Source organism: Entelurus aequoreus, linkage group LG17 (assembly GCF_033978785.1).
Source record: "Entelurus aequoreus isolate RoL-2023_Sb linkage group LG17, RoL_Eaeq_v1.1, whole genome shotgun sequence".
NCBI classification, from domain to species: domain Eukaryota; kingdom Metazoa; phylum Chordata; class Actinopteri; order Syngnathiformes; family Syngnathidae; genus Entelurus; species Entelurus aequoreus.
The window spans coordinates 19320548-19332191 of NC_084747.1; the positions used below are offsets into that span (position 1 = coordinate 19320548).

The 11644-nt window shown below is 40.7% G+C and overlaps 1 protein-coding gene across 1 annotated transcript; it reads left to right on the forward strand.

Annotated features, from left to right (window-relative positions):
- The first annotated feature begins 202 nt into the window (after positions 1–202).
- On the forward strand, positions 203–10580 carry LOC133632605 (gastrula zinc finger protein XlCGF57.1-like). Its single transcript, XM_062025114.1, has 3 exons — positions 203–737; positions 7143–7391; positions 8728–10580. The coding sequence occupies exons 1-3, from the start codon at positions 623–625 to the stop codon at positions 10380–10382; spliced, it is 2019 nt and encodes a 672-aa protein (XP_061881098.1). The 5' UTR covers positions 203–622; the 3' UTR covers positions 10383–10580.
- Positions 10581–11644: the final 1064 nt, after the last annotated feature.

Here is an 11644-nt window from a genome sequence, read left to right on the forward strand (position 1 = left end):
ATACCTTCCTTATTAAAAAGCTGACTTGTACAGGTGAACTTCCCCAGCCTTGTCTTATCTTTTGACGTCAAATCTTAGACATGTCCCTTGGTCGAGAGCTACCCAACTATCAATATTGGCGTACAACATTTGAATTTTGCCAACAAATTTGAGTCCAACTCCAAAATGTTTCAGGGTTTGCAGAGTAAATGGATGAGCAACAGAGTCAAATGCTGTATAAAAGGCTCCGTCGTAAAAAAAAAATGGCATGTCCAGGAAGTGACGTAACTTTCGCGCATGCGTGAACCGATCGTGTCTTTCCATACGGATGGAGTAGTGACGTCGACAAAACAGGACAATAAGAAAGCAAGATGGCGTTCGACAGAGAAGACGTTATTGTGTTTACAATATTTCTGTGTTTTTAATCAGCGCGTACATGTACAAATATATGTTGTTTATTGGAGTAAACAATGTTAATATTTGAAAGTGTCTGGATACATTCGTCTCAGCGCACTTTGCTGCTTCTCGTGCTAGCTTAGCTTGGTAGTTAGCTTAGCTAGTTAGCTTAGCTTGCTAGTTAGCTTAGCTTGTTAGCTACTAACAAGTCACAAGTGCGAGTGTAAAGTGTTGTGATTGTGTGAAAATGTGTGCGAAAACGGTAGCAGAGTACGAGGAGGAATTTTGTCCAACAAGAGAGGATAACGAGCGACAACATCAACTACTTTTCAAGAAACGTCAAGTTGTGTCACTCAGAACAGGTGTGTTTACTTCTTACTCTCACATGTTTACCAACTTTATATTTAATTATTGACACTATTCTGAAATAGATTGTCTATGAAGGTGAATTATCTTGTGATGATGCACTGCTTTGTTTTAGTATACAGTACAGGCCAAAAGTTTAGACACACCTTCACATTCAATGGGTTTTCTTTATTTTCATGACTATTTACATTGTAGATTGTCACATCAAAACTATGAATGATCACATGTGGAGTTATGTACTTAACAAAAAAAAAAAGGTGAAATAACTGAAAACATACTTACATGAATCCTTTGTAAACAACCTTCCCTAGTCATGGTGCAAAAAGAAAAAAGAACCAACGAGCATGGTCACACAATAATACAATATAACACAATTTGTGGATATTTTAAAAAAAAACGTCCAAAAGAAATAATAATTACACCCATTTAAATTCATTACAAAGCATGATGGGAAAAATTCAAAACACTACCTCCACACTCATCCATGTTTGGTGCATTTTAGCGGCATGATTTTTATGATTGATTACAAAACTTTAAAGGGGTTGTCAGAAGTAAACAAGGTAGGAGTCCAACTTTTACATACTCTTAATATCCTATTATATTATTATTATTATTATTAATATTATTTATATATTCATTAAAATATGTACACCTATATACAGTACAGGCCAACATTTTGGACACACCTTCTCATTCAATGCGTTTTCTTTATTTTCATGACTATTTACATTGTAGATTGTCACATCAAAACTATGAATGAACACATGTGGAGTTATGTACTTCACACAAAAAGGTGAAATAACTGAAAACATGTTTTATATTGTAGTTGCTTCAAAATAGCCACCCTTTGCTCTGATTACTTCTTTGCACACTCTTGGCACTCTCTCCATGAGCTTGAAGAGGTAGTCACCTGAAATAGTTTTCACTTCACAGGCGTGCCTTATCAGGGTTGATAAGTGGAATTTCTTGCTTTATCAATGGGTTTGGGACCATCAGTTGTGTTGCGAATGAGAAGGTGTGTCCAAACTTGTGGCCTGTACTGTATGTAGTTCATGAAAACCAACTAGTTTTAGAAACACCATATTTATGAGAGGTTGGCGTCCTCTGTTTTGCAACAACGTGTTTACACAAAACTCAGAGTCACCAGATATACAGTCGTGGTCAAAAGTGTACATACACTTGTAAAGAACATAATGTCATGGCTGTCTTGAGTTTCCGATAATTTCTACTACTCTTATTTTTTTGTGATAGAGTGATTGGAGCACATACTTGTTGGTCACAAAAAACATTCATGAAGTTTGGTTCTTTTATGAATTTATTATGGGTCTACTGAAAATGTGAACAAATGTGCTGGGTCAAAAGTATACATACAGCAATGTTAATATTTGGTTACATGTCCCTTGGCAAGTTTCACTGCAATAAGGCGCTTTTGGTAGCCATCCACAAGCTTCTGCTTGAATTTTTGACCACTCCTCTTGACAAAATTGGTGCAGTTCAGCTAAATTTGTTGATTTTCTGACATGGACTTGTTTCTTCAGCATTGTCCACACGTTTAAGTCAGGACTTTGGGAAAGCCATTCTAAAATCTTAATTCTAGCCTGATTTAGCCATTCCTTTACCACTTTTGACGGGTGTTTGGGGTCATTGTCCTGTTAGAACACCCAACTGCGCCCAAGACCCAACCTCCGGGCTGATGATTTTAGGTTGTCCTGAAGAATTTGGAGGTAATCCTCCTTTTTCCTTGTCCCATTTACTCTCTGTAAAGCACCAGTTCCATTGGCAGCAGAACAGGCCTAGAGCATAATACTACCACCACCATGCTTGACGGTAGGAGTGGTGTTCCTAGGATTAAAGGCCCCACCTTTTCTCCTCCAAACATATTGCTGGGTATTGTGGCCTAACAGCTCATTTTTTGTTTCATCTGACCACAGAACTTTCTTCCAGAAGGTCTTATCTTTGTTCAGGTGATGTCAGATGAAACAAGTATGTGCTCCAATCACTCTATCACAAAAAAATAAGAGTTGTAGAAATGATTGGAAACTCAAGACAGCCATGACATTATGTTCTTTACAAGTGCATGTACACTTTTGACCACGACTGCATTTCACATTGTAACCAATATAATTCATAGTTTCATGGCTAGTTTCCCTTCCTGATCCTGACCTACATGCATCTATAAGTGGAAGAAAGCATTTATTGTCAATCATCTTTCAACAAGCAAAGTAGTCCACACTTGATTTATGAAAGAACACAACTTTCCTTCAGCGTGTGGCAGATTGTCTCCAAGTGGATGTGGGAGCTGTGCTCTAGATGGAGATACTCCATCAAAACACCACATAGTGAAACATGTTTTGGGAAGAGTTCCTTTGGCCCAGCCACAACAATTACTAAAAGGGGTTAAATGTTATGACAAACATGTGTTAGGAATGTTTTGAAAAATATTTGTGTTCTATTTTCATTCCAAGGTTAAGGGTAGAGATAAAGCTTGGCTACTTACTCACTTTACACCGGAGGTTTAAAATAAGTTCTGATTTGTCTTTTAGGAATGTTTTGATCAATGCTGGCTCAGACTTTGCTAACTGCCCCCCTCTCCAAATTTCCAAGCCTTATTTTTCACTTTTGAAGCGATTTTAGTGGCTGGAACAAAATAAACTCTTTGCCATTTTTTATTGCTTGTTTGATGACACATTTTAACACAACACACGTTATGCCGGTACTAGTATAGTATCGCAGTGATGATGATGTTTCCCAGATCGTTGTCGACAATGAGCAGGACATCTAAGTAGTTGATTGTGGTTGATGTGTCCTCAGATGACTTGTCAGGCCGATCTTTGCTCGGAAGTATCTGCCACATGTAGGACACTTGAAGTCACTTGTGTCAGTTGGAGCGTAGGTACTTGACACTCTCAGCTTCGAGAGCTCACCTTTTCCTCTTGCATGCTTCAGTATCGCGGTACTAATGAATCAAAAACGGTACTATACTCCGTTTGAAAAGTACCGGTTCGCCATATTTTTTTATTTACAGGCATGATTTGACTCCCTCGAATGGCCTTGATGCTATCAGGAACAGGCTGTTCTGAAGAACTCCCCCGAGGACTCCTCAAAGATGGACGCTTCTGACCTTCCTTTTTTTCAAAAAGCACCTGGTGTCGAACTTTTGAGATCGGCCCCAGTCCATAAAGACATTTCAACATCTCACCCAAGTTAATTGGGCATACATGCACGCACACGCCCCTCCCCAAATCAACGCCTTCACCACTGCTTAATTCCTCCGGGGTTGTGGGGGCTGAGTAGCGCTTTATAGCGGCAGCCGGCCTCCAGGCTCCCAACTCCCCCCTCCTCTGTTGCGAGTTGTTGTGATTACATGTACCATGTTTATGTGTGCCATGCTATGTGAAGTTTTTTCCTCTGACTCAGTCTGTACCCCTCCTGAGGGTCCAGCCTTACACTGATATTTTTTTTACTCTTCCCCCTTTCCCAATGTCACCTTTTTCCCGCCTTTTTAAGGAGCGCTGTAAGTGGCTGATCCGTTGGCGGTCCCGTCTTGTCCCCCTGTAACGTATGTCTGCTCTTAGTGGGATTGTGCCGAAAATGTAATTTCAGTTCTTATGTGTCTTGTACATGTTAAGAATGGACAATAATAAAGCTGCTGTCTGTGTGACAGCGTGTCGTCGCCACGTGCTGACGTTGCTGGTTTTACGAGCAGAGAGGCATGTTCGGCAGCGCACACACACAGAGTACTTACGAGCAGACACAGTGTGTAGACAGAAAAGGGAGAATGGACGCATTTTGGTGTTAAAGGTGAAGTTATAACACTGAAACGCCCTCAGGAAGAGGTGCTTTAAGACATGGCTAGCTAGCTAGCGGCTAACATCCATCTGCAGTCTTTTAGCTACTTCTAAATCACTAATCCTGGCCTCCATGGCGACGAATAAAGTATGTTTCTTACAAGTCTCATTATCACTAGAGGACGAGGAATAGCTAAACATGCTTCACTACACACCGAAGGAGGATACAATAGCTCAACGGCATCACAATGCAAACAAATGCCATGGGTGGATCTACACCTGACATCCACTGTAATGATACTAATCGATACTACTATGATTACATCAATATTTTTTATCATCACAAAATCTTTTTCCTTTAAAAAAAAAAAATCATATTATGTTTATAAACTCAGTAAATACGTCCCTGGACACATGAGGACTTTGAATATGACCAATGTATGATCCTCTAACTACTTGGTATCGGATCGATACCTAAATGTATCGTATCATCCAGAACTAATGCAAAGTATCAAACAAGAGAAGAATAAGTGATTATTACATTTTAACAGAAGTGTAGATAGAACATGTTGAAACAGAAAATAAGCAGATATTAACAGTAAATGAACAAGTAAATTAATAATCCATTTTTACAGCTTGTCCTTTATAATGTAGAAAAAATAATAGAATGATAAATGACACAATATGTTACTGCATACGTCAGCAGACTAATTAGGAGCCTTTGTTTGTTTACTTACTACTAAAAGACAAGTTCTCTAGTATGTTCACTATTTTATTTAAGGACTAAATTACAATAATAAACATATGTTTAATGTACCCTAAGATTTTTTTGTTAAAATAAAGCCAATAATGAAATGTTTTGTTGTCCCCTTTATTTAGAAAAGTATCGGAATACATTTTGGTACTGGTACCAACATATTGGTATCGAGACAACCCTGCAACACACACGAGAAGGCAAATAATCTCATGTGTTAACAGTGTCAATAAAAGAACTACTTAGGATAAAACAGACTTTATTTATCCCGCAATGGAGAAATTATGTAGTTATGCGGTCCTCTCCAAGGTTTCTCATAGTCATTCACCGACGTCCCACTGGGGTGAGTTTTTCCTTGCCCGTATGTGGGCTCTGTACCGAGGATGTCGTTGTGGCTTGTACAGCCCTTTGAGACACTTGTGATTTAGGGCTATATAAATAAACATTGATTGATTGATTGATTGATGTTCAAAAAGTCGCAGAGCTCCTGCAACCAGCAGCCACTACAAGGGCACCTTTTTTTTTACACAAGTGAGGAGATGTTTATAAAACAATCTTGCCTTCATTTATACTTCTTTGAAACGAGCCCTTTGGAATTTGCCCATTTGGTGATGTTTCTACCAAATGTGACGTCAGCAGATGATCCATACATGGCTTCCTTTACCCAAACTGTTTTGCACAGGTCCACCATTTTCAGGGATGGGTACAGAATCAAGAACTTTTATAGGTACCGACTGAATTATTTCGGTAGAACCGAGTATGGATTCACGTCAAATCAAACGGTGCCATATTTCGATACCTTTTTTGCACGTGACATTGCATCCAGTTTCAGACTCGTCCCGTCCGGCTCATGTAAACGTTCACTCTGCCAAACTCCCTCCAAGTAATGTTGCCATTTTTAACACCAACAAAGCAAGTAAGCTTTGTAGAAAACACAAATGTGAAGTCAGGCTCCACTCTTTCAAAATGCTCTAGCTTGATGTTAATTTACATTGGATTTGCCATAGACAGGCTACTATTAGCTTTAGCAATTTTACATGGCCATATCAACGCCTCCAAATTTGGTAAAGGAAACTACAACTAATATGAATGTTACCATTACACCGCGGGTGTGTGATAAGCACAATACTTCCAGTATTAACACTTTGTAGGGCAGCATTACACATTCGACTTCCTGGAAATATTGAGTTCCGAGTTAGACAACATTCCATAATTAGCCTATACAATACTGCCATCTAATGTCTTGGAAATGCAACTGCATTGCAAATGTGACAAGATATAACACATGAACAGCAGTTAGCATCCAATTTTATAAATGTTACATCCATCCATGTTCTACTGTTTGTCCCTTTCGGGGTGGCAGGGGGAGCTGGAGCCTATCTCAGCATAAAAAAATAAAATGTTATTAAAAACATTTATTAATAACATGCTCAAAAGTATTGAAAATTGGTACCATTGAGTACTGGTATTGATTCCCTGCTACTGGGAACTGGTACCGTATCAGTTAATGGCAATAAGCGCCTTCTTTTTCGCAATTTTTTTTTTTGCATGTGGGGCAGACTGGCTCGTACATGCACATGCATCCTCCGCTGTTGCCATTTCCAACACAAAATAGCGTACAGTTCAAACTCAATCTGTCAGTAGACTCGCCATGGAAGCGCTAAAAACGACAAGAAAGATGGCGGTGAGGAGATGCTGTCAAAGTGGAGGCACATCCTCAAGGTAGGGTCAGAAAAGTGTCTGTAGAACATCATCTTTGCAATGTTTAGAGCAAAGAACCACCTTTACATGTCATGTAGACCACAAGGAAGTGTTACAAATATGACCCCTTGAATATTATTTACTCATTTACCCAACAGACGTCCAGCAGCACCCCCATATTAAAGAGGAAGATTCACATCCCCCTCATGTAAAAGAGGAAGAGGAGGAGCCACAGCCCGCCCACATCAAAGAGGAAGAGGATGAGGTCTGGATCACTCAGGAGGAAGAGTGTCTTCTAGGACAGGAGGAGGCTGACCTGACCAGGTTTCCACTGACTGTGGTCTCTGTGAAGACCGAAGACCATGGCCACAAACCACCTGAGTCCTCCCAGCTTGGTCCCAGTCCAAGTAAGCACAACACTCAAACTGTGGTACGGGTCCCACTAGAGGTACGCCAGCTTCATCTCCTTGTATGCCCAAGAATCAGTTGTTTTATTTTCCAATAGTCACACAGTGTTACTGTTCAAAGTAAGAAGGAGTCAAACAAAAGTGGATTCGACAAAGACTACGTTTACACTGCAGGCCAAAGTGGCCCAAATCATATTTTGTGGAGATCGGGTTTTTTCCAGCTGACTGTTTACACTGCGAGTAAAATGTGACTCCTGTGTCAACGCGCCCCAATGTGGACCCCATGTGGCCCCAATGTAGTTGTAATGTGGTCGTAATGTGGCCCCAATGTGACCCCAATTTGGCCGTAACGTGGCCGTAACGTGGCCCCAATGTGGCCGTAACGTGGCCCCAATGTGGTCGTAATGTGGCCGCAATGTGACCCCAATGTGGACGTAACGTGGCCCCAATGTGGTCCTAATGTGGACGTAACGTGGCCCCAATGTGGACGTAACGTGGTCCCAATGTGGTCCCAATGTGGCCACAATGTGGTCCCTATGTGACCCCAATGTGGTCGTAATGTGACCCCAATGTGGTCGTAATGTGGCCCCAAACGTGGCCATAATGTGGCCCCAATGTGGTCCCAAACATGGTCCCTATGTGGCCCGAATGTGGTCCCAAAGTGGCCCCAATGTGGCTTTCTGAAGTGTTCCTGCACCCATGTGGTGATATCCTTTACACACTGATGCCACTTTTTGATGCAGTACCGCCTGAGGTATCCAAGGTCCGTAATATCATGGCTTACGTGCAGTGATTTCTCCAGATTCTCTGAACCTTTTGAGGATATTACAGAGCGTAGATGGTGAAATCCCTAAATTCCTTGCAATAACTGGTTGAGAAATGTTGTTCTTAAACAATTTGCTCACGCATTTGTTGACAAAGTGGTGACCCTCGCCCCATCCTTGTTTGTGAATGACTGAGCATTTCATGGAAGCTGCTTTCATACCCAATCATGGCACCCACCTGTTCCCAATTAGCCTGTTCACCTGTGGGATGTTCCAAAAAAGTGTTTGATGAACATTCCTCAACTTTCTCAGTCTTTTTTGCCACTTGTGCCAGCTTTTTTGAAACATGTTGCAGGCATGGAATTCCAAATGAGCTAATATTTGCAAAAAATAACAAACGTTTTCCAGTGTGAACATTAAATATCTTGTCTTTGCAGTCTATTCAATTGAATATAGGTTGAAAAGGATTTGCAAATCATTGTGTTCTGTTTTTATTTACCATTTACACAACGTGACAACTTCACTGCTTTTAGGGTTTGTAAAACATTTGTTTGTCTTCTTGTGTTCTTCAGATGTTAGCGAAGAACAACTTTTCCCTGAACAGCAAGAGCGCTTTCCCATGGTGGAGCAGGAACAGCCCTCTCAAACTAAAAAGGAAGAGGAGGAGCCACAGCCCCTTCAGACGGGAGAGGAAAACGATGTGCCACAGCCCCCTGCGTTAAAGGGAAAGACTCGCCACAGCCCCCACACGTTAAAAAAGAACATCAACCACAGCCCCCTCATATCAAATAGGAAGAGGAGGAGCCACAAAGGTGGACGTGAGGAGGAGGGAGAGGCGGAGCCTCCTACTCCACACATGACAACAGAAGCTGATGGAGACCACAAACTCTTAGCTCCACTATCAGATAGTGACGACATAACGTCACACTCTCCTGACACTGATGATGAAGAAGATGATGACACTGATGATGATGATGATGAAGAAGATGACACTGATGATGATGATGAAGAAGATAATGAATACTCTAAAGCTGACAACACGCACTTGAAATGTTGTCACTGTGACAAAACCTTTAAATACCCCAGTGATCTGAAAAGACACATGAGAACACACACTGGAGAAAAACCAGTCACATGCTCCGTTTGCAGTAAAAGATTCTCCCAGAAGACAAGTTTGATTTTACACATGAGATTACACACTGGGGAAAAACCCTTTTCCTGTTCAACCTGCAATAAAGGGTTTACTCAAAAAAGGGACCTGCAAGTACACATGACGACACACACCGGAGAGAGGCCTTTCATGTGCTCAGTGTGTAGTAAAAGTTTCTCCACAAAGGACAGTTTGATAAAGCACACGAGAACGCACACAGGCGAAAAACGTTTCTTATGTTCCATCTGCGGTAAAGGTTTCACTCAAAATCGCGATCTAAAGTCACACATGAGAACACACACCGGGGAGAAACCATTCATGTGCTCAGTTTGCAGTAAGCGATTCTCTGCGAAGGAAAGTTTGGTAAAACACACAAGGACGCACACCGGCGAAAAACCCTTTACCTGTTCAAGGTGCAACAAAAGCTTCTGTGACCGAAGCACCTTTGTAGTGCACATGAGATCACACACGGGGGACCAACCGTTCACGTGCTCAGTTTGTAACAAAAGATTCTCCCAGAGAGCAAATTTGATCAAACACAAAAGAATGCACGCCGGGGAAAAACCTTTTCTATGTTCGGTCTGCGGCAAAGATTTTGTCCAAAGTCAACATTTGACAAGACACATGAAAGTGCACACTGGGGACCAACCATTCATGTGCTCAGTTTGTAGTAAAAGCTTTTCCGCCAAGGAAAGTTTAAAAGTACACATGAGAAAACACACTGGAGAAAAACCTTTTACCTGTTCAGATTGCAACAAAAGCTTTTTTCACCGAACAACCTTTGTAGTACATATGAGAGCACACACGGGAGAAAAACCTTTCATGTGCTCAGTTTGCAGTAAAGGATTCACCCATAAATCAAATTTGATAAATCACACAAGAATGCACACTGGGGAAAAACCTTTTAAATGTTCGGTCTGTAGTAAAGGTTTTGTCCAGAGTCAACATTTGAAAAGACACATGAAAGTACACACAAGAGAGAAAGTGTTGAGTTGCAGTGTGTGTGATGAAAGATTCTCTTATAAGTACCAGTGTAAGAAACACACGTGTGCTGGTGAGAACAGCAGCAGCAAATGAAGCTGAAGAATTTAAATAAACTGTCAAAACTTTAACTTTGAATTATTAACAATCACCAGATATAACGTGTGACATCACTGTTGTGTACGTGTAACACAATCTTGTGTCTAACATTTATAGATGTTATAGGTTTTATTTCAGTCAAGTACATGCATTGATATACAACATTGTGTACATGTGTTAATAAACTTTGTAAAGGTGTAAACTGAAGTTTCTCTTTATTTTGACTACCCTTTTTGTATTCACTTAAAAAAACACCAGTACATGTACAGAACAGTGCATCAAACTAAACGGGCAAGTTGGAGACATCTTTGTGAGCAAACAGGAAGAAGAACACCTGGAGGATGATTAAAAAGATGGGAGGATATAGATGTGTCTCATGATGACTCAGCCAAGTGGAAGCATGTAAATATTACAAAGAAGAAGACCCACATGTGATTGTTATGTCTATTGAGGAGCTTGTATCCATACTTAGGAAGGTTTATCTGTCTGAGAGACAGGAAGTGAACCAGCTACCTACCCATTTACCCAGCAGGCTTAAAGGCCTACTGAAATGAATTTTTTAAATTTAAACGGGGATAGCACATCTATTCTATGTGTCATACTTGATCATTTCGCGATATTGCCATATTTTTGCTGAAAGGATTTAGTATAGAACAACGACGATAAAGATTGCAACTTTTGGTATCTGATAAAAAAAAGGCTTGCCCCTACCGGAAGTAGCGTGACGTAGTCAGTTGAACATATACGCAAAGTTCCCTATTGTTTACAATGATGGCCGCATGAAGTGAGAGAGATTCGGACCGAGAAAGCGACAATTTCCCCATTAATTTGAGCGAGGATGAAAGATTTGTGGATGAGTAAAGTGCAAGTGAAGGACTAGTGGGGAGTTGAAGCTATTCAGATAGGGAAGATGCTGTGAGAGCCGGGGGTGACCTGATATTCAGCTGGGAATGACTACAACAGTAAATAAACACAAGACATATATATACTCTATTAGCCACAACACAACCAGGCTTATATTTAATATGCCACAAATTAATCCTGCATAAAAACACCTACGTGTTTGTTATGCTAGCTCCTAGCTCCTCTGCTAGCTACTAGCTCCATAGAACACGCCAATACAATTCAAACACCTGATCAACACACACAATCACTCAGCCCAAAAGACCGTTCACCTAACCCAAAGTTCATAAAGCTTATATATTTTTTAAAAGTTACGTACGTGACACGCACATACGGTCAAGCTATCAAATGTTTAG

Bases quoted from the DNA above. Each gene is read 5' to 3' on its own strand.
- LOC133632605 (XM_062025114.1), top strand. From the start codon at position 623: ATGTGTGCGAAAACGGTAGCAGAGTACGAGGAGGAATTTTGTCCAACA. The intron at 738-7,142 runs GTGTGTTTACTT...TTTACCCAACAG, and splicing joins AGTTGTGTCACTCAGAACAG to ACGTCCAGCAGCACCCCCAT. The intron at 7,392-8,727 runs GTAAGCACAACA...TGTGTTCTTCAG, and splicing joins CCAGCTTGGTCCCAGTCCAA to ATGTTAGCGAAGAACAACTT.